The sequence below is a fragment of the Eumetopias jubatus genome, unplaced genomic scaffold, assembly GCF_037043125.1.
Source record: "Eumetopias jubatus isolate StellerSeaLion01/CBP00866 unplaced genomic scaffold, mEumJub1_p1.0 scaffold_6, whole genome shotgun sequence".
Classification (NCBI taxonomy): Eukaryota; Metazoa; Chordata; class Mammalia; order Carnivora; family Otariidae; genus Eumetopias; species Eumetopias jubatus.
The window spans coordinates 49,975,980-49,999,449 of NW_028274812.1; the positions used below are offsets into that span (position 1 = coordinate 49,975,980).

At 44.1% G+C, this 23,470-nt stretch overlaps 1 protein-coding gene across 5 annotated transcripts in view; it reads left to right on the top strand.

Annotated features, from left to right (window-relative positions):
- Positions 1–23,470, top strand: part of FYN (FYN proto-oncogene, Src family tyrosine kinase) — a 209,792-nt gene that overhangs the window by 162,123 nt on the left and 24,199 nt on the right. For 4 of the 5 annotated variants that reach the window (XM_028104113.2, XM_028104112.2, XM_088023887.1 and 1 more), the window contains 7 exons: positions 3,380–3,478; positions 6,190–6,293; positions 7,246–7,395; positions 10,695–10,850; positions 13,269–13,448; positions 15,177–15,253; positions 15,352–15,505. In XM_028104113.2, the coding sequence (XP_027959914.1) occupies positions 3,380–3,478; positions 6,190–6,293; positions 7,246–7,395; positions 10,695–10,850; positions 13,269–13,448; positions 15,177–15,253; positions 15,352–15,505 (920 nt within the window). The remainder of the gene's footprint in view (positions 1–3,379; positions 3,479–6,189; positions 6,294–7,245; positions 7,396–10,694; positions 10,851–13,268; positions 13,449–15,176; positions 15,254–15,351; positions 15,506–23,470) is intronic. The other variant, XM_028104114.2, reaches the window with a different exon arrangement.

Sequence of the window (23,470 nt, forward strand, 5' to 3'; positions counted from 1 at the left end):
GCTAAACTATTTAGGTGCCAATATCAAAATGAGATATTAATACTGGATTTGGAATGGAAATTGTTGTTGACCCTTGAACAATGGACAGGTTGGGGGCACCAGCTCCCCCCACTGCATATAACCTTGACTCCCCAAAAACTTCTAATAGCCTACTGTTGACTGGAAGCCTTACCAATAATGTAAACAGTCAACACATATTTCATATATGTATTATATATACTGTGTTCTTAGAATAAAGTGAGCTAGAGAAAAGAAAATGTTATTAAAATCCTAAGGAAGAGAGTACGTGTACTGTACTGTTTTTATGGGAAAAGATCTGCATATAAGTGGACCCATGCAGTTCAAACCCATGTTGTTCAAGGGTCAACCATACTTGATTAATCCCAGATCATCTGACGGGGCACCTGGGTGGCTCAGTCATTAAGCGTCTGCCTATTGCTCAGGTCATGATCCCAGGGTCCTGGGATTGAGCCCTGCATCTGGCTTCCTGCTCTGTGGAAAGCCTGCTTCTCCCTCTCCCACTCCCCCTGCTTGTGTTCCCTCTCTGGCTGTCTCTCTATCAAATAAATAAAATCTTCAAAAAAAAAAAAAAAATCCCAGATCATCTGAATAAGACTGGGCTTGTCCCAGCCCCAGCAAAGTGTATTGGCTTCCTGCCTCAGGTGACATTTCCATGTACCCCTACATTGATACTAGACGGTCTTCTTAATTTAAATCAGAACTAACATGATGAAGGTTGCAATTAAAGGTAAGCTTCTGCTGAAAGCTCTTAATTTTTTACTATTTTGGAGCATTTCCTGGGTGTGGGGTTTAGGAGGTGGATGGAGTAAGGGAAAGAGAAAGGAGAAGGTGGGGAGATGATGGGTATTGTTAATTTTTTTATGATGAAATGTCTCCATCTGGTGGAATTTCAGAGCAATAAACACTGCTATCATAAAAGCCTCCAAAGCCATTTCTTAGCATGTGTTCAAAAAAAATTAACTTCCACATGTGTTCCTAGATGATATAGTTAACAACTATATGTATTTCTTTTAGAGGACATGGAAATGAAACCAATACAAACTGCTCAAAGGTTAACAATTTTAATTTCATGAGTTGAGGCCAAAAGGCAGAGGAATCCAATAGGGGAGCCACACAGAGTAGATTCCACACAATCAGTGAAGACCCAGCTCTTGAGTTGAGTGGTGGGTTCGTAGGTGTTCATATACACATATATCCCCTGGCATGTATCAGTCATTTCCTAAGACAAATCTGGACATAAGCTAAAAATAAGGTTTATTAACAAAGCATTTCCTGGGTATGAAAAGTTATCTCTCTGTTTTGGTTGATTTATCTATTTAAATTTGTGTAATAGAGTGAAAAAAGAAAGACTGAAAAATGAATTAAAACATAAGTTTTTAGAGGCACCTGGGTGGTGTAGTTGTTTAAGTGTCTAGTTCTTGGTTTCGGCTCAGGTCCTGATATCAGGGTTGTAAGATGGAGCCCTGCATCACAGACCCTGCTTAAGCTTCTCTCTCTCCCTCTCTCTCCCTCTGCCCCTCCCCGCCTCTAAAATAAATAAATCTTAAAAAAAAAAAAAGACATAAGTTTTTAAAAGCCTTTGCCAGCACCCCATTTTTTCGTGGGCTATTTTGTGTCACCTGTGCCGCCAAGCTCTGCCCCACAGCCACACCCAGAGTACGTGCAGGCTTGTCACCATTTGCCTGTTGTTTTATTAAATTTTATCTACAATTGCTGCTCATCGGTCAGCTTGCTCAGAGAGTCGGTCTTTGGAGAATGGGGCTCTCGAGTAAGGCTTCTGTTAATACAGAGGCTGATTATTCTCTACCTAATCCCATCAGCCGGAGGAAGATCTTGACCAGGGCCAAAAGCCAACACGTTTTCTTCCCTGGCTGAGGGTTTTGACACAGAGCCCAGCCACAAAATGATTTAAAAAAAAAAAAAAAGGCTAGGGGTTTTTCTTGCTGCCTCCAAGGACCAGAAAATGGAAGGAGAGAAGGCGCTGGGCCCCTGCTGAAGAGCAGTCTGACAGGTCTCGGTATGCTCAGGAGCATTGACCTCGCCTCCTCCCCTGCCCTCACACCCCTGGCCTCAGGCTGGTGCAGGGTTCTGTGGATGCGCTCGTGGTAGGGCTGCAGCCCCACATATGTGTGTGGGGAGAGTCACACATTCCATCCCTGCTCTCTGTCACACGTCCACTGCCGTGAGCCTAACACACAAACTCTAGCCATTGAACTGACCCGTTTGTCCTGAGCTGCGAGTGGTGGTACAAGCCCCCGTTTCACATCCTTCTGTCTGCGGTTCTGAGAGCCCGCCCCCCTCTCCCTACTGAGACAGGCTATCATCTGGAACACTGGGTCTCACAGAATGGTGAGACTCAGAGCCTCAGTGCCAGGCCAGTTTTTGTCCCCACCTGCACCCCCCCCACCTGTACACACACAGCTGTACCCGCCCTTCCTCTCCTGCCCACCAGACTCAGGTCAGTGCTGTCAGTAGTTGATGAAATAACCTCAGGTTGAAAACTTCTGAACGAGGCTTAACCTGTTGTCCTTATCATGCTACCCATTGTCTTGAGAGCAAGTAAGGCAGGTATTAGGAGTAGGCTTTCATTCCTTCCTGGGCCTCCTAGCAGGCTTCCTTTCTCAGATGATCTGCAGATGATCTGTTTTTCTTTTCTTTTCTGATACATCTGTTTAATGGCTAACAAAAAACACTAGAACCAGCAGTTTGCATCTCTCCAGCAATACCACAGGATGCTGCTTACCTCGATGTGAGCCGAAATAGAGATTTAGCTAAATTAGTAGTGTTAATGCATGCTTTGTTTTTCTTCTAGCTTTGCTGAGATATAACGGACACATAACATTGTGTAGGTTGTGATGGGTTGTGTACAATGTGTATGGTGTACAGTGTGTACAATGTGTATGGTGTACAGTGTGTACAATGTGATGGGTTGACACACGTATATATTGTGAATGTTTACCACAATAACACATCCTTCACCTCACATAACCACCATTTTGTTTTTGTGGTTACAGGGTTTTTCTAAAGTAGCCTGAGGCTGGGTTCCCTTCCCCCTCTGTCCGAGTTGGGGATACTTACCAAGCAAAATGCCCCTCCACCCCAAGAGAGCTCTCTCATGGCCAGGGTCCTACATTATTAATTTGCAAATAAAATAAGAAATGAGAGACAGCATGGGATTCAAGTCACAGTTGACTCAGATTGTAGCCGTGTGACCCTTAGAAAGGGCTATGTTGGAGTTTGGAGAAATCAGGCAGTGGAATGACTAGGAGATGGTCTTTTACTCATACAGCATTGAGTCTAACTGCAGAACATTGAAATGGTCAACACATTCACTTCCTTTTCTCTTTGTTCTCTGCAGGGAAGGAGATTGGTGGGAAGCCCGCTCCTTAACAACCGGAGAGACTGGTTACATTCCCAGCAATTATGTGGCTCCAGTTGACTCTATCCAGGCAGAAGAGTATGTTTTGTTTTGTTGCTTTCACTCAACTACTTGCCTTTAAAAGTTAGCTGTCACAATAAAATGCCATTAACTTTGTGCTGGAGGGAGAAGAAATTCACTAGAGTGATTTCAGGGTTGAGAGAATGTGGTGATGCCCTGTTTCCCCAGGCATCGTGCTGTGGTTTTTGCCATATCTATGTAACACTTGTACTATTATTAACTTAATATTTTTCTTTACACCTGCTTTTTAAAAACATACTTATTTCAAAAGGGAACTTTATATCAGAACCCTAGTGAAAACCCAGTATTACTTGCCATAGATAGAAACTAATCAGGAAAATGTGATGAAGTTCTGGCCAGAGCATGTATTATTACTGTGAACCCAAAGTTCTAAGCCTATAGTCTGCTGAAAAAAAAAGGAGAGAGGGAAGGAGAAGGAATGGGAGTAGGGAGGGAAAGAGAATGGTGGGAGGGGGCCGGGGGGCAAATAATTATTAAACATCAGCTTGACATTTTCTTTCTCAGTGTAATCAGAAATATTAAGGGGGTACTGAAGACATACCTTCCATGCCCCACATAGAAGTATCTCACATACAGCATGTTCCACAACTCGGGAAATCCTCTGATGATGCATTTCAGATGCTCCTTTCCTTTGAGTTGGGGTCTTCGTTGGTCTCTCTGTTGGACCAGGGATTTCACTTGGTACCAGTTTGGGAAGATGGTCAGTAGGCTGAGGGGATTCTAGAAGGGACAGCTATTATTCCTTCTCCTCACCTGTGGAGATTCATGGGCACCTCCAAAAGGGAGGACTATCAGAGTGGTTTGTGTGAGGGCCCTCATTTCTGAACTAAGGGAAAGAAAACTGGCCCATGACTCCCAAACTTGGGGACCTGTCCTCCTCCCTGACACCCTGCGGAATCTGCCTGTTCTGGTAGTCTTGCCTTACCAGTAAGGGAGTCAAGGAAAGTCAGACACGAGGCCCAGCCTTTGGCTCTGATATTGCATTTTGCCCTGGATTTGTTTAAGCACGGTAAGGGGGATTAGACTGCACACCCCAGCCAAATCCCCAACTGGATCACCATCTTGCTTTAAATTCCTTTATATTTGCTCTAAGACGATCGTTTTTGTTCCCCACTCTCAAATACTCAGTGGTTCTGCACTCCTTTTTTTTCCTAGTGAGTGTGTTTTATCATCAGAGAATAAAGGAATTTGTATTGAATTTTTATTTTAGGGCAGATTTTCAAACATCTTTGTGTTCTTTCAGAATAAAAGGTACCACTAAAATGTGGCATTATTTTTATTTAACTGGGAACCTACGAACTATATATTTAAGTTATATATATGTATAATGTAATGAATTTTTTAAATAATTTGTTTTCAAAGAATAAATTAGCGTTTTAAGAAGATAATGCATATGGTGTTACATAGGCAATTAATTACCATTATCTGAAAATGCTATTGTTTTAGTTCCATCCATTGTTCTAACAGCTCTTTTTTCACCACTGTTCACATTTATACTGCATTTTCATTGGGTGACCGATGCAAACCCAGAAAGTCATTTCTCATAAATAATTGTTGTGATTCTCTTTCTACCACCTAGTGCTAAATTAGGATCGTTACACAGTCCGGTGCCTTTAAAAGTCACTGAGGAGCTCGCTTGCAGCGTATCTTTTCTTATCTTCAGTGAGCCTCTTTCATTCACAAAAGAATTTGACAGTGAACACATAATAGCTATGTTCAAGTATAATGAATTAAAATTTCACTTTAGAAACTGAATCCTTTCACAGTTGAATATTCTAAAATTGTTTCTGGGCACAGATTCCGATGGGGTGCTCCTGAATTCTGCCTTGGATTCAGCACCTCGTGCAGAGACGTTAGCTAATTGCCGGGCCATGGTTAGGGCTGGAGAGTGGAAGGGAAGGGAAGAGATAAATAGCAGAGGTTGTGAGGTCACTGGATGTGATGCCTTCTCACATGGGACCAGAGTGTCGTCACAAGGAGGATAGGAAACGTCTGCAATGCCAGTCATTTGTAAAGACGTGCTTGTTGACTGCGCCTAGTGACCTGTCCCTGCAGCTGTGCCGAGCGCACATGCGCAGATGCCCACCCATCTGCTACGCCAGCGCCTTTCATTTACCCACGTCCTCACACCTGCTGGCCAGGAAGAGCATGGAAGCAAGCATCCAAGGGCAGGAGTCATCTCAATTCGGGGTAGTCTTGACAATTTTTTTCAAAGTTGTCATAGGTACAAAGTTACTGAAAATATGTCTTTGTTCTTTATCCATACTGACTCTTTTTTTTTAATGCTTGATTAATGATCTTTATGTAGACTAAGGCTATGTTTCATTATTTCTGAGCATAATTATGCTCAGAAATGCCAGGGTCTTGTAGATGGGCGTGGGAAGGGTCTCCTGCAGTTGCCATTTCAAAGCAGGGTCTTAGATTTCTCTTTTTGTGAATGCAGGTGGCAGTTTTAACACAAACCGGTTCTTGTCACCTCTGGAAGGGAAGGGAAATCGCCCACAACTCAAATCTGATTTTTGTTTCTTCAAAGAGTGAAAGAGATGGAGTAGGGATGGAATCAGGGGCAGACTGAAAGGGAACTAGATGAGGCTAGGAAGACACGTACAGGGAAAGGCTACGGATGCGATCAGGGGTGAGGAGGCTGGCTATTACATTTTTGTAAATGATCCTTACAAAATGCTTCCTTCCCTTGATCTCATTTAAAGGTGGTACTTTGGAAAACTTGGCCGAAAAGATGCTGAGCGACAGCTTTTGTCCTTTGGAAACCCGAGAGGTACCTTTCTTATCCGTGAAAGTGAAACCACCAAAGGTAAGATAAAGAGTTAAAGAACTTGGTTGTCATTCAGATCTGTGGATTAGTCAGAGGGGATGAAAGGCTTATCTGTAATGTACAAGGATTTTTAAATGGCACATATCCTCCCCACCTTGTGAGCAGAGTCCTATTTTCAGTTTTCCCTCCAGGCTCTGGAGTCCGAAAGGACTACAGAGGCTCAGAATCAAGCCTTCCTCTGGAAACGGGGGCCGGGCAGCTTCATTCCTGCAGGCATGCACGATCATAGAATTTGCAGCAGTTCTTTAGAATTAGGACTTTCTACAACTTTTAGTTGCTCAGGCACCACTCCTCCAGGTTGTTTTTGCATTCCTTTTGTTTTATTGAAACTGAGGACCGCTTTTCCTCCAGCCACTGGCCTTTCATTATTTAACCACATCTGAGAGCCCATAAGAGAAGCTGGACTGAGGGAAGGGAGCAGCCGTGGCCTTCTAGCTCCATCTACCAGACATGGTGATCTGCTCCCGAGACAATGTTGCCAAGTAGAAACTGGAGGCTCCCTTCTAGAGAAACAGTCCTTACACTTGTTTCACACACACTGCCACTGCCCCTGCAACACTCCATGGCCAGGAAGCTGAGGAGAGCGACCCCAGCGCCTGTGTTTCTCTTCATCCACCCCCAGAGGAGTTGGGTCTATTACCGTATTGGGCAACACGAGGGTACTGAAGAGAGTATGGTAGGAAAAAACCCAGGAGGCTTTCATTCTCAAGGATAAAATCACTTAATTGCTCATATCTTCTGACATTTGCAAGAAAGAGGTGTTTTCTTCTGTTACTGAGTGGAAGTGTGTGTGTGCGCATGTGTGTGCACGCAGGTGCGTGCATGTGTGCCTGTGCGTCCTCTTCATAATTATTCATCAAGTAAATGGGACCCAAAAAACAAATGAGCTCTCCAAATGATTGGAGCTGCTAACGCTTTGCCTATTTACCAGGTGCCTATTCACTGTCAATCCGAGATTGGGATGATATGAAAGGAGACCACGTCAAACATTATAAAATTCGCAAACTTGACAATGGTGGATACTATATTACCACCCGGGCCCAGTTTGAAACACTTCAGCAGCTTGTACAACATTACTCAGGTAACCCTAATTCTAACTAACTACTAACCAGTGGTACCCTGGAGGGAATGGGTAGGCACTGGGGGCATGGGGGGTGGGAGGGCTGCAGCGGGGGAGGCTGCGGGGGGGGGGGTGCAGAATACAAGCATATATGAGGTCAGGAGTGACAGTTTTCTTTGCCAGCCACACAAGGTGGGGCTTGGCTGAATAGATTCTATTGATGTCTTTCTACCAGAGTTATTATTAGTTCCATACATTTGCCAAAAGATCTCGCTGTGTCTCTCTCTGTTAAATAAATAAATAAAATCTTTAAAAAAAAAGACTCTATACAACATTCTAGTTCCCAAGTACAAAGCAGTAAGTTAAATTGTAAACGTTGTCATCTTTTCCTGTTCCCCTGGGGTCTGTAATCAGAAACCGTGACAGGAGAGGGAGCAGTGTCTGGGAGGGAGCTCACAGGGGGGCTCCTGCTGGGGGCCCCCAGTTCACACTCAGCACTCAACAGGAATGGCTGCACATACTTTTCATTCCCATGACCAGATGAATTTTGCAATCCATTTATCATGTTCTACTTCCCCACCCATCTAGTTTCCTAACTAGATGTAGACTATGTGACCCAGAGCTCCTAGCTCGGTTACGCTATTGTATTAAACTTAGAAACAGTCAGTAGATCAGTCTCTGTCCTAACCCCCAATGTCACTGTTAGTGTGTTGTTCCTAGAAATATATACTTATTAGGTGTTTAGGTGCACAGTCTGTACATTTTAGTTAAGGATGTGGTCTTATATACAGGTGTCAAAATGATCACTTTCTTTCCAAGATTAGCAAGAGTATCCCACTATATAACATATACACACAGGTGGATTTTTATATAGATACATATGTACAGATACAGATCTATGTCCCATTAAACCCAGTAGTTTTTTTGTGATCTGTATATGTGTGTGTACACATATATACACACATATACATATATATATGCATCCCCACATACACACATTTTATATTGTTCTTCAGGACAATAACAAAACCCCAAAATAGCACATGACTTGACCTCAACTATTGCTCTATGTACATTCATTTAAAAAAAATGTGTGTATAATTTTTTAGAACCAAAAAAAGCAATCTTTTGAAAATGGCAATCTTTTAAGAAATGCCTATCGATTGATCCTGGGCACTAATGAAAAAGTGAAAAAATTAACAACACTTGGAGTACTCGTTGATTAGGGCATTGGGTAGCTTTAGTTTATGTGGATTCTAATGAAATATTTAGTAGAAATGAAGCAGACTATCTCCCTGAGCTTAAGCAACATCCTCGAAATGCCTGCATGTGTAAGGATTTTTCAAATGCCGAAATATATTTCATTACAGCCAAACATCAGCAGGATCCCCAGGGTTTGGATCATTTGAAAATATTGTGTTGGAAAAGGGCACCTTAATAACATCGTAAAGCTGGAAGGAGAGGAGGGATATGAAGAGCAATAGACTTCTTTTAATCTTAAAAAAAAAAAATCCATCTCAAGTTAGATTTGTTTTTATATTGGCTTTTGCTCTTCCCTCTTTCTCTCTCCCACCCAACAAAGTGCCTTTGAAACATTGACACATAAATAATTTCCTGCCTAAACATCTCAGAACGGACTCTACCAAAAAGAAAGGAGTAAAAAGTAACTTAGAACTGGTTCCCAGAGAAAAGACAACAACACTACATGTGATTTCCCTGGATCTGAAGGGCCCCCAGTGGGGTGCGGTGGGGCGGGGCTCTGTCTACCTCACAAGCCAGGCTCTCTCCAGCCTTTGTCACTGCCCTGATTCCTCATGCTTTGTTACCTTTTCTTACCTGATGGATGTTTCACTTGGCATTCAGGCAATTTCTCCCCCTCACCACTGCTAGATTCTAAAAGGTATATTCTTCAAAAAAAAAGAGAGAGAAAGAGAGAAGAAAAAAATTCCAAATAACCCAATAGTGATAACTTTTTTCCTTTGTCTTTTTCATAGTAGATAGAGTGCTTTCACATCCTTGAGTTTCTGCAGATTTCAGTTTCCTTTCTTTCTGCTTTGAAACCAGATTTCTAAATTATACATTGGAGACTGTTATAAAGATTTTTTTTTATGGGAAATATCAAAGAAGCGAGAGTATCTGACCGGTAGAATAGAGTCAGTTAAAATGCCAAAGAAATCCTAGAGAAATGTGACCTCTTTTTCCCCTGCCAGGTATAATCTTCAGTCTTACTAGTTTATAACAGTCTAACATTCTATGGAAAAAAATCCTGTACTGAAATTACAATTTTAAATATATTTAAAGCAAAGAAAGTCCCTAAACCCTTGATATTAGAGAGGGAGGGGACAGTCGTGCTGACATTCTGTAGTCCAAAGGTACCTTTTGAAATCAGTGGAGGTATTTTAGGGTTCCAGAGACATGATCTTAGCATATTGGGTGGAAAATGTTTTTCTTCCTTAGTATAGAAACCAAAACAGCCATACCTGTACCCGTATATTTGTGTAGCCTATATTATACCTGGAGGCACAGAGCAGTTCACATCTGAAATGTCCTCTGTCCTACCTCCAATGAACATGTTTCAATGTGTGGTGTCTAATCTTCCAAGATATGTGCAGTTCTCTGCCAATGTAGCACTGTTTTGAGCAACGCTGTGCGCTCGCTGGATTTGTGTGACTATAAGTGTTGTCTCACGTGTTCTGCTTTTCTCTCCCTCTCCTGCTGCTGTCCCCACTCCATCAGAGAGAGCCGCAGGTCTCTGCTGCCGCCTAGTAGTTCCCTGTCATAAAGGGATGCCAAGGCTTACCGATCTGTCTGTCAAAACCAAAGATGTCTGGGAAATCCCTCGAGAATCCCTGCAGTTGATCAAGAGACTGGGAAATGGGCAGTTTGGGGAAGTATGGATGGGTATGCTGAGACTCAATTATTCTATTACTAGCTCTCTCGTTTGGGAAGTCCCAAACATCAAAGATGGAAGGTGAAAAATAAAGACTTTATGACCCGGAAGAAGGTTTAAATTACTAATAGTGGGGAATTATACATTTGATTTGGATTTCAAAACTGGAATTTCCAAAAGAGAGATAGTGGTCAAGATTGGCAGATGGCTCAAATTATGCTATGATAGGAGTTTCAATTCATAAGCCAGAAAATAGTACAAGGAATGTTGCAGCCTGCACAAATGCCTTGCCTTTCATTTTCAAGTGCAGATGTTTTCCCAGTGAAATCAGTGTCTCCTTAAAGGGGAAGTCACCTTCCATCTTTCCTAGTGCATGCATAATTATGGATTATAAGGACTGTGTTTTCTTTATTAATTCCCTTTCCTGTAGAGAAAGCTGATGGTTTATGTTTTAACTTAACTCTGATTGCATCGAGTTGTACCCCACAAACTTCTGGATTGGCTAAAGATGCTTGGGAAGTTGCACGTGATTCATTGTTTCTGGAGAAGAAGCTGGGTCAGGGGTGTTTCGCTGAAGTGTGGCTTGGTAAGGCAGAGGGCACATTTCATTTTGGCTGCATTTCAAAGCCAATTAAAAAGACAGTTTGGGGCAAAAATACCCACACAGTCATTGGGACCAAGACATTTAACCTGGGTAGCTAGCTAGGCACAGGACATCCAGATTTTGAGAATATGGTGACACTTTGCTGTACTTTTCCATCCTTCTTCATATGGTTAATGAAGGCAGGCTCACACAGAACAAGAAACCAATACAGTAAGAATCCCTTGTTTCCTCTTCCTAAGGCCTAGGAAGGTAAGATACTATAGATGGGTTACTATAGGGAAAGACCATGGGATTTTTTGCTCAATGGGCCTGGGTTTGAATCTTTACTAGCTGATTAACATGGGCAAGGGGCTAATTTAACCTCTTTGAGCCTTAGTTCCCTCATCTGTAAAATTGGAATGATACCTACTTTATAAGATTGAGGATTACATAGGACAATATACTTAGAGTCCCTGTGCATAGTAGATGCTCAGTAGACACTCCTATTTCTCTTAATTTGGTTGTCATGTCGTTGATAAGGCTAACTGCACTGGGCGCCTCCCACTGCTTTTATAACACCCTTTGGGTCAGTTGCAGCTTTGCTTAGAGAAAATCCATGATTTTGGCCCCACCCAAGCACATCCGTCAGTGAGACAGATGTTGGTGCTTATGGAATCCTCATTCTTTCCTTCTTAGATTCAATTCAAAACAATAAAGAGAGGTACCTGTTGCTATGTATAGCTGTAGGTGTTTAGGGGTGGTCAGCATTAAAAGATTTAACACAGTTAAAGCACTTGGAACAGAGCCTGGCAAGGAATAAGTATTACAAAGACATAGATATAGCAATAAGGTTAGAGATGGACACTCAGACATACACATTTATATGTGCATGTGTAAGCTACTATATAGGAAGTGTATATAAATGTCTTTTATATAAATGGCCTTCCTCTCCCTCATCTGCCCAATTTATAATTGAAGTTGTGGATGCCAAGGATTTTAATTCAATCACTTATACAGTCAGGAAGAATCAGACATTATACAAAAATTTATTTTCAAACTTTATAGTTATTAACTTTAAATCATTATGCCATATTATTAAGAATCTGTTTCCCACTGAACATAAAACATCATGTTATGGTAGTTCAGGATCAGGATGGAATGCCAGTGAGACTAACTAGGTTGTTATTAGAGAAGAAACTCTATTTAAAATTTGGGGATGCTAACAGCACTTAAATAGCAAAGACCACTTACAGATTGTCAGATTTTTCCATTTACATTTAGTGGTCAGATATTTTATAAAGTTTGAATTAACTCTTCTTTAAGCCACTGTTCTTTCATAACTTAGATTTTTATGGGTTGCATTTTGTAATTATATGAACCGTGTCTTAAACAGGATGACAAAAGTTTACAGAATTTTTTAATTCTAAAATCAATTATATTAAATATAAAAATCTTAGTTAATTTAAACCAGTTTCTTTTCTAAATAAAAAAGGCATAATCTAACTTAGCAGATTTTCCTGTTTCCGTTAGAGTTTTAAGTCAAAGTCATAGGACTAATAATGGAATACACATTGAACCTAGATTTTATTTTTTTCTTAATTTTGGGGCTGTAAGAGATTCAAAAGATAATCCAGTTCCATTCCTATATTTTACAGATGAGGCAACCAATGATCATAAACCAGGCCTGTCTCTGTACCTACTTGATTTTAACATGTTATGCCTAAATATTTCTGTTCCCTCTTAGCTGCTGTTTAATTTTTTCACTCTTAACTGATAGAAGCTATTGTTCTTGTGGCTGATCATCAGTAAACCTGAGGAATTTTCCTTACCTGGTTGAAGTATGGGGCAAGTAGACCGTGAGCTTCTTGCCAATGCTCATCAGCATACTTGTAATCTTACTTATATATCAGCTGTTCAAGGACTCAGTCAAGTAGCCCATCCGCTGCAGACTGTTAAAGTCTAGAGGTAATCTCCAGACATCCTCAGTGTGTTGCCATGTTTTTTTTAAATGATGGAACTTAATCGAGTTTCTTCCATGCTGACTCTACTACCTAAGGGATAGCTATGGGATGGCCTGGCCTGTTCTAACCTTTGGGCTTTCGTCCTTGTAAAGAAGTATCCAGAGCTTTTGGTACCAATTTGTAATCACATGGGTGAGCCCCAGAAAAGGAAAGTAGCACATATCAAAATAAAAGTTACAAGAATTATAAACCATAATATAGTGATAAGGAAACACATTTTTCCTATTGAAAATATTTGACAGAGTCCTTACATTTGATTGTCCTTGTTCAACAAAAAAAGATACTAAGTTTTTCTAAGTTAAACTCTAACTTTATGCAAGTAGCTATTGATTTAAAAGCTTTCTTTTTCCCCATCAAAAGAGGATCTTGGATTTGACTTAATATTGTGCGATGTGTGCAGGTACCTGGAATGGAAACACAAAAGTAGCCATAAAGACTCTTAAACCAGGCACAATGTCCCCGGAGTCATTCCTTGAGGAGGCACAGATCATGAAGAAGTTGAAACATGACAAGTTGGTCCAGCTCTACGCGGTGGTGTCTGAGGAGCCTATCTACATTGTCACTGAGTACATGAATAAAGGTTGGGCCCCACCTCACAGTTGACCCACAGGGTTGTTTTCAGGAGGGAAATGGCAGTGCTTGCTTGCTTTTTTCCTAATTTCTGTATGAGTCAGGGATTCCCATCGGGAAGCACAAATTGTTTGCTCATTAATGAGAACATTTTTAAAACAGACCATGACCTTGAGCTTGCTGCCCAGATCCTTATAAAATGCAGCACCTTCTGCACGTTGCATGTGTCAGGAGTCCCAGCTCCTGGCCATAATGAAAGCATTCATTTTTAATATCAGGGGTGGTGTGGAGAGCTATGATCATTTGCTATCACTTCAAATGCCATGGGCTAAATTTCCTTTTTCAGGGCTGAACAGTTAATATCAGACACAGGTCTCTGGGCTCAATTTAGTCTCCATCTTCTCAGCACCTTTGTTTTTCCAGCTCTCTTCTTAAACATCAGACAAAGAAAGACATGCTTTTAAAGAGCACATTTTTTTTACGATTGATTTATTTATTTGAGAGAGTGAGAGAGTACAAGTTGGAGGGGCAGAGGGAGAAGGAGAGAGAGTCTCAAACAGACTCCACGCTGAGGGCAGAGCCTGATGCAGGGCTCCACCTCACGAGATCATGACCTGCGCCGAAACCAAGAGTTGGACGCTCTACTGACTGTGCTACCCAGGCTTCCCAAAGAGCACATTTTATTCTCATTCTCTCTCTTTCTAATCAAAGCATTATTGCCAGGAATAAGGCCAGAGATCACTTAGTTTTGGAAAAATAGACAAAGCAAACAAGAAACAACTTTAAAAGGCATCAGAGGACACCAGTGTAATTTTTCCTTTCCACGTACTTTCTTTTTAAATCTATTTGGAATTCTTTTTTTTCCTGGCAGGCTCTTTGTCCTTTGTATCCAGGGTTATATGGTAAATAACTTTGTGATTAAAGCATGAAAGCAATCTCTAATGACCATTGTGAGCCTCCAGCCTCTGCACGTGATTGTTTCAGCTCTGGTGTTGGTCCTGAGCTCCTGAGGCTGGGTTGTCCCAATGACTCTGAAGCCTCAGCTGTTCGTTTCAGGTATCCTTAAGGCCTGGCAGGCCCTGATCTAGCATGCAGAGCTACCTGCCCCACTCTATATTCCTCAGCTATTCTTTCCTTGATTTAAAATCTATAAAGAAGCGAGGCCAGTGATTCTCAAACTTTGCCACGTGTCAGAATCACTCGGGGTTTCTTACATTACAGGTTTCTGGGCCCAGCCTCCAGAGTGTCTGATTCTGATTCTTGGGTAGAACCCAAGAGTTTGCATTTCTAACACATTCCCCAAGGGATGCTATCCCTGCTGGTCCCGGGAACACACTTCCGGAGCCACGCGGCTGGGCAGCATCTTCCCCACGTCACTCCTCCGTTTGGGGCTGCTGGGGGATGAGGCTGAAGTGGTGCAGCTCCCCACGTGTCCCCACGTGTCCCCACGTGTCCTTCTTTGTGACATACAGGGAATCGCATCCCATGTTTTGTGATTTAATCAAACCTTTGTTGTCCTTAGAAATGGAGTCACCATTGTTTGTTTCTGAAAGATAAAACTGCTGCCTCTCAATGCAGTTTTTTCTACCCTCTTTTTTTTTGTATAAATCTTTTCTTCATTGATGGCATTATTCATTCACTCACCTCATTACTTCTAATAAGAAAATCAAATACAGCCCTTTGTGAGGCATTTTTATCTTTCCGAGTAAATTGAAATGGTTTTATGTTTTGTTCACAGGAAGTCTACTTGATTTCTTAAAAGATGGGGAAGGAAGAGCTCTGAAATTACCAAACCTTGTGGATATGGCAGCACAGGTAGGCCACGTGGCCCTTTGACTCCCGCCTGAGGTTTAGCGACACGTAAGTACACCGAGTCGTGGTGTGCCACGTGTCCTGTTCCTCGGCTCTCACAGGTTGCTGCAGGAATGGCTTACATCGAGCGCATGAATTACATCCACAGGGATCTGCGATCAGCAAACATTCTAGTGGGGAATGGACTTATCTGCAAGATTGCTGACTTTGGATTGGCCAGATTGATCGAGGACAACGAGTACACGGCAAGGCAAGGTGGGCATTTAAATAGGAAGGCTCGTGATCACGTCCTTGAGAGCAGTCACTCACTGCACAATCCTTCCTCTCTCCTTCCCTTCCCTTCCTCCAGAAAATATTTGAAATGGCATTCTTCGGCTGAGGTTTTTCTTCTTGATCTGGCAGGAATCTGATAGCTCTGCGGGTGGGAGACTATAGTGGGTTCAACAGATGGGCAAGATGTTGCTTTCTGGTGAGTGAGTGTCCACCATTGTGGTCTTCCTGGCTTATGCTGCCCTCCTCACGTCCAGGCCTGGGACGCTTTGCCTTTGGGGAAAGAGGGCTTTAAAAGGCCAAAAGAGAAGTCAAATAATAGCTCGCCATTCCCTCAAAGTCTCAGCAGAACACACAAACACGCTCATTGGAGAGTTTAATCAAGGAGTTATTTATAAAGGCATGGGCGGAGTGAGGAAAACCAACACGGCATAGTGTGATATCCTAGAGCTAGTAACAGCCACCCACCGAGGCCAGAAGGGCAGTTGGGGAGGGGGCTGCCACCAGAGCTAAGAACAAGAGGCCACATCTGGCAGAGAAAGGCCGGGCATGGATCGGGCGATTCGTACCTGAGCTCAGCCTTCGGGCCTCCTCCAGATGTCCTGCCCAACCCAGCAGGAAGCCAGAGGTCAGAGGAGCCCACTAATGAGTCCAGCTGGTCAGGAGCCAGGAGGAGAGCAGAAAAGGGATCTAGAAGAAGGATAGAAAATAACAGTGTCACCCGAGCAACCCACCCCTCTAAATCATCTCCCTCCATTCTCCCTCCCCCAGAGATTTGTAGAAATCAGGCTCTAGACTAAACACATCCCAAACCAGCAGCCACTCTGGTGGGGAGCTTTTTGGCTACTTTTAGAGCACCCGATGCCAGGGAGGGAATTCCCAGGGTTATCTTCTACCACCCTGGATCTGCACACAGTGGTAAGCAGGTAAGTGTGTGGAATGAAGTGTGCTGTTTGCGGTTGAATGTAGGCTTCTCCTGTAGAACGCAATGCTCGCGTCGGAAGGAGGGGGTAGGCTTCATGGCTGTTGTTTTTAAGCAAGCCTAGGCACTCTGAGCAGGGTTGAGTGCTGACTAGAATGCACTGCAGGACAGTGCTTTCTGCTCGATTTCACAGTGGCCACCCTGGAATTCCGATCCTCTCTTTCTTTTTAAATTCTTTCATTTCACGCCAGTTCTTCCCTCATCGTTCTCAGCGGTCTCAAGTGATGAGGAGAACGGTTAAACGAAGACCCTGGCCAGTGCAGACACCGTCCAGATACTTGATCACATGTTGGTCAGACAGCTCGGCTCTTTGAATGTCCCCAACACATGGCAGTTCTTGTCCTGGAGCCCAATGCCCGCACCGTGAGCATGCCCACACGCACCCGCGCGCACACTACTGCGGGGCCAGATGGCAGACCGTGTCCCTAATCAAATGCACACGGGCAGCTGCGATTGGCACTGGTTGTCCAGAGAGAAGTGTGGATGGGATTTTAAGTCAAGGTGAGCTGAGAGGGTCTGCAGTGTCACTGGGTCTGAGACCTGGCCCTAAAGGAGAGCTCACCCCACGGCAAACCCATCACATCCCAACTCACAGACCCAGGAGGAGGGGGAGCAGGTGAAGGTTTGGAGACATGAGTATTTGATTCGGAAAGAGGTGAGATTGGAGTCAGTCTCAGCAATCGGTTGTGAAAGCATCCTGGCATGCATGAGTAGAGTCCTGGTGCCAGATGGGGCAGTCCAGGATTTGTCCCTCCCCTTCTCCCAGACTCTGGACTCTACAGAACTTGTGGTTACAAATTCTGGCCTTGAACCATCCAGAAGGTTGCAGGGCAGAAACCAAGGATGTTGACAGGGGTGCTGCTGACAGGGCTGGAGGTTTAATCCATGGAGTGGGGTCCTCTGGCTGTGGCCCTGGGTGCCTGGTGCCCGAGGGGAAGGCGTGTGAGAGCCCCTCACCGGTCTCCCTGACAGCATGCTTCTGCGATGGAGAAGCCCTAGCCATCACGTTCCACCCTTGTCCCCTGCCGGCTGTCCCCATCACCCTTCTGGTGGCTTCCTAACCCCCACCATCACTGTCCCACATGCTGTCCTGAGGCCTTTTGAAGGATCAGCTTCATACCCTTTGTACCATGTTTGCTTAAGTTCCAAATAGAGCCCCACCCATCCCTTTTAAAATGCTTCTTGCTTCTCTCTTCCCTCTCACAAATACCTTCACATCCATGCCAGACACTGGAAAGAGATAAGTAAGGAGAAGTAAATGACGTGGAGAACTGAACTTGGGGAAAAACAAAGGCTGTGGGGCTCCAGGATTTGCAAGGAGAATAAAAGAAATGGTCTCCTGCAGCAGAGGGAAAGGAAGGAGCTGGGGCATTTGCAAGGTATCTGCCGAGAGCCAGGCCTGAGAGGGTAGATGTGAAGAGTGCGGAGGGAAATGATAGAAATAGACTCAGAGGGGTTAAGTAAGTTGTACAAAGTCCCACAGCTAGTAAAAGGGCAGAGGCAGGATTTGAGTCCGGGTATGGCCAGCACTGTTGCTCCTGCTCTCATAAGCTGTACTGACTGCCTCTCAGCAAGACAGTCATTTAAAAGACAAAAACCAAAAACTAAGATTAGGCATGAGTCCCATTTTCCCTTTATTTTATGGGAAAGTTTTTAAAGGGGGAGCTTCTAATGTGCATGTGTGAGGGAGTTTGAAAGAGCTTCATATTCCAGCTCTGGGACAACCCAGCTGTTTATAAAATTCCTCCCAAGGGTCTGGCCTGCCCCGGCCTCTTCATGAGGCAGAAAGGGCCTGGTGTGTATCTGTTAGTGTACTCTGCAGATGGCATGTGTGCTGCATGCTAAAGTTTCTGCTGGGGGAGTAATCAGCTCCTCCAGACAGCTGGTCCATGTGCCTGATCATATTTACAAGTCGGGTTTTAGGATACCCACAGGCCACGACCAGGATAAATCTTGATTATGGAAGTGTGGGCAGTGTTCAGAAGCAAGTGCCAAACACAGGTATTTGGGGACTGTGAGGGACAGTTGTTTTTCAACACAGTTGTGGGTTTCCCATCTAAGGGCACACTGAAATGTCTGTCACCATCCCCCCTGCCCCGGGTGGATGTGGTGACATTTCCCAGGGCACAAGTAGAATTGAAATTTGGACATGTGTTAAACAGCCCTTCCCGTGTTCCTTTCCTCCTACCACCCCCTACCCCGCTGGACGGTAAGCAGAAGCCCATGTCAGGGAGAAGGTCAAGACCAGGGTCAAAGCCTGCGAGGGTGGTCCTCTGCCAACAGCCTTCTGGAGGCAACTCGAAATGATTTGGTATTGGTCTCTAGTACCTGTACGCTCCCTCCATCACAGCTGATCTTCTGTAGTCAAAAATACGTTGCTAAATTCTGTCCACTCAGGGTCTCTGAGTAATGCCAGCATTAATTATGTGAATGCCTTGTCTGGGAAAGGGACTTTGCTAAGAGCTATTGATCTAGGGAAGCCTGAGACTGCACTGGGGAGGTCTGCAAGTGTGCAGAGAGACACACAGGAGCCGCGCCGAAGCCACATAAAACCATCGCCTGGGGCCTTGGCCAAGTTAGTTAATTTTTCCACACCTCAGTTTGCTTATCTGTAAAGTGAAGATATATTTTACCTGCTTTGTGCTTTAATTTTTGCCAGGATAACTAAAAACAGTACATGTAAAGTGTTTAGCACATGCCCAGAACATGGCAGGTGGTAAATAAATAGTCCTGTTATTATGTCCTGTACAAGACAGTCCTTGGGAAAAAAACACATGCAAGAATGGACGGTAGACACAATGGAAAGGCTCAAACACTCTGCTGGAAGGGGAGAGAGGAAGCAAAGATAATTCCCAGGTGGTCAAATGCAAGTATCATGAGAATGGAATTGCCAGCAATAGAAATGAGGGAGTCCAGAAGGAAGAGCTCATTTTCAGAGAAAGAGGGTGAGTTTGGTTTTGGGTTTGCTGAGCTTGAGGTGGTTGTGGTGGTATGTCCCAGTGCAGTGACCAAGCCCTCCCTGGGTACCACTGCCACGGGTGCTCACCTCCCAGCGCCTCCCTCCACTCCTCTCCTCTCCGCTCACACTGGCCTCTCACCCCCACCTGCACCGTCGCCTGAGGTCCACCCTCAGCCACCTCCCTACCCCAGCATCAGCAGAGCTGGGCTAGCCCCAGCCCCGCCTGGGCCTTGGCGCCTGAGGCTCTGCTGTCTGTCTGTCCTCACACGTCCACACCTTGCCTCCTCCCATAGCCACCAGCACGGGCGCTGTCACCAGACCTTGCTTTCCAAGACTCCCAGCCCCTCCAACCATCAGTTCCTTCAGAGCTCACGCAGACAGGAAGCAGTGGGAAAATTCTTGATCAACTCCATTTTCTTCTTCATAAGCTTTCAGGAAGCTCAGCACTGACTAGTTTTGATTTAAACCTTAAGCCAAAGACTTAGCTTGTGGATAAGAACAACTTGCTTTTGTGGACACTTATTTTTTATTGAGCCATAACATGCATACAATAAAATGAGTAGATCTGAAGTCTACAACTCAGTAAGTTTTTACACATTCATCTGCCCCTGACACTACCTGCAGATGAAGACACAGAACACCACCAGCACCCCAGAAGCCCACCTTGTGCCCCGTCCAGCCAGTAGCCGCCTGAGCAGGTAGCCACGGTGCCCACCTCTGTCAGCAGGGATCCTTCCACTGGTGATGGAACTTCATATACACCAGTCGTAGAGTCTTCCTTCCCCATGTCTGGCTTCTTTCCCACCATTATGTCTGTGAGGTTCATCCATGTTGCTGCACGTACCAGTTCTTTCCCTTTTACGACTGAGCCATGTTCCCCTCTACAGATACATCAGTTTCTCTCTTCTACTGGTATTTCTGATTTGGGGCCATTATGAATGAGGCTGCTGTGGTGGTAGACAGAGGTCCTCCTATCTCTTGGATACGTGCCAGGAATAAAACTGTTAGGGACGCCTGGGTGGCACAGTCGGTTAAGCATCCGACTCTTGGTTTCAGCTCAGGTCATGATCTCAGGGTTATGAGATTGAGCCCCTTGTGGGGCTCCATGCTCAGCACAGAATTTACTTGAGATTCTCTCTCCCTCTCCCTCTGCCCCTTCCACTCATGCTCGCTCTCTCTTTCAAATAAATAAATAAATCTAAAAAAAAAAAAAAAAGTTAGTCCTACAAGCCTAGTTAGCATTTGTAGATACTGCCCAGCGGACTTTGTGGGCTTATCTTTTAGGGTCTAATACAGGGTTACTGTGTTATGTGCTGGAGGTGTACTTCCCTCCAGGCTGCAGATGGGGCCTAGGATTCAAAGTTACAAGGCCTGGGTTTGAACTCACTCACAAATCACTTGACCTTTGTGAGCCTCAGTTTTAGCATCTGTGAAATGGAGAAATGAAAACAATTACCTCACATAATTAGTGCAGGACTACATGATCTGTCTATAAAAGTTCTTCAAGGGTTGTGAAATATAAAAACCATTCTTACGACCTGAACTTTTTGTGTTTGATGTATATTGTCCTTGAAAAGTATCTTTCTTTCTTACCTAAAAAAAAAAAGGCTGCTAGTAATCAATAAAGAAGAATCAATCTTTTAAGAGGAAAAAAATTAGTTGATTATTTTCCAGTCTGCTCTGTTTGTCTGGGCGGTCATGGCTCTGTATTCCCTTCCTGCCCCGAGGGCCCCAGAGACGCCAGCAGACTTTCCTTTTTCTCATTATTTGCCTTCTCTGCTGAGAACTGCCCCTGCCCCCACACTGCCTCTGTTGTTTCTCACCTTATTGACTGAGTATCTGGTGGGCATTCTCAGCAGTGTTGCTGATGGTTGTGCGTGCATGTGCACACACATAAATGCTCGGGCACTGTTATAGCAATTCTCCCAAGTCTCTGTGGACCCAGTCGTGCTGCTTTTCTAGAGAGGTAGTTTGGCCTGAAGATCAGCACAGAGCACATAGTAGGTATTTAATAGATGTCTGTGTACGGCAGTGAAAATAGCCAAAATCATTGTCACCTCTGCACGCTCTTCCCAGGCATGCTCTCCTGCTCTCTGAGCACCGGGCACAGCTCTCTCTGGGAAATGGATACTGTGGTGACTGCAAGATCCTCCAGAGAGGATGGTTTGCTACACCAGCACCCCCTGCACACAGCAAGATTGTCTTTTGGGTAATGAGAAGCACAGGAGCTTTGGAGCTAGACGGTCTGGGTTCAAATCCTGGCTCTGCCATTTCCGGCTCACGGACTTTGCATAAGCTGTAGCCTCAGTGAGCCTCAGCTTTCTCATCCTTGAAATAGGGTTGGTATTGGTCACCTTTCAGGTGGTTGTGGAGATCAGAGAAGAAGCTGTTGGTATTATTCATTCCTTCCGCTGCTCCTGGCAGCACTTAGCTTCACATCTTTCTGGATAGCCAGACCCCGCCCCTGCTTTCCTTCACACACACACACACACACACACACACACACACACACTCTCTCTCTCTCCCCCCCTCCTTCCCTCCCCCCCCAAAGATGGGAGAGACTGGATTGGTTAAGAGCACGACACATGAAATCAAATGATCTTGGTGTGAATCTTAGCATCGCTGCTAATTAGCTGTAAACTTTGGACAAGTTCCTTAACCTCTCTGAGCCTTCATTCTCTCTTCTGACAACAGGGATAATAATAGTTATCTACATCACAGAATTGTTGGATGGCTTTCCTGGGAATATGTGTAAAGCACTTAGCACAAAGGAAATGCTGAGCTGATAGTTGTGTCGTTATAGTCGTAGTAATGGTAATATCACTACTAGTGATCTGGTGGGTTGGTAGTAGCAGTTAGTGTGTGTCTCTCTCACTCCGTCCGCCATTCCTCCCTCTCTCCCTCCTACCTGCCCCTACACACACACACACACACGCACACACACACATGCATGCCTGCATGCAGAGCATACACCCCCTTGGTCTTTCCCTAACCACTCCCAGCCAGGTCACCTGCCTATTTACCCTCTCCTCTCCTGATCTGAATCATCACAAAGACAGGAACTTAGAGTTGCTCTGTGTGTTGGTTGTTTTTTTTTTAAGGCCTAAATTAACGACAGGATCCTTGCTGGGGAAGTAAATGTCAAGGCAATTTAATCTTTGGGTCTTTGGAATGTGTGTAGAAACCGGGGCTTTCGTGACTCTGTATAAGACCTGCTGTGAGTTTAGGTTTGTGTATTAAATAGAAGAAGAAAAATGTGTCTGTTCAAACGCTCCCAGTATTGCAGATTTAAGTTGTGTAGATTATTATCTGGAGGAAAATTCACGTATAAATTAGACTGCAAAGAATTCATAATTGTTGCAGTTTTCATGTTAATTATTTCATGTTAAAAAATTGTTACTGCATAAATTAACACATTCTTTCATGGTGAACATATTTTAGAAAGATTTGTTACTTTAATAACTCTTTGTGTATTAGAAATCCCAGATGCCTGTACTAATTAAATATAATCAGATTTTGGATTCAAAAAGCACAGTAGCCATTTAACACAAACAAGGAGGCAGCTAGGTTGACAAACACAGTCAGGAAGAAGCGTATCCCTGTTTCTTTCAAATTTCGAATTTCAACAATTCAGAACTGTGAATTCAATTTCTGTCCTTCCTTTGTGTTACAATGACTGGGGATTATCAGACTCAGAACACCAGCTTTCCAGCTCAAGGGCTCCTGCAGAATTATTAATCAGCCTCATCCAAGCCCTCTGTAATCCGGTGGCACATCAAGGCTGATCTCGCCATGAGATGCCCTCCCTCTGCCCCTGTCGGCACATGCGTTTCTTGTTCTCTGTCAACAACAGCATTGCAGTTCCCACACAGTGTTCTGTGACCTGAACTGCAAATGTCAGGGAAGGGGAGGTGGGTGGAGAACCCTTTTAATCATTGGATTTAATCTAATTCTTCCCATACGAGAGAAGCAAACCATCCTTTGACGAAAAGCAAACCCTTTCCAAAGA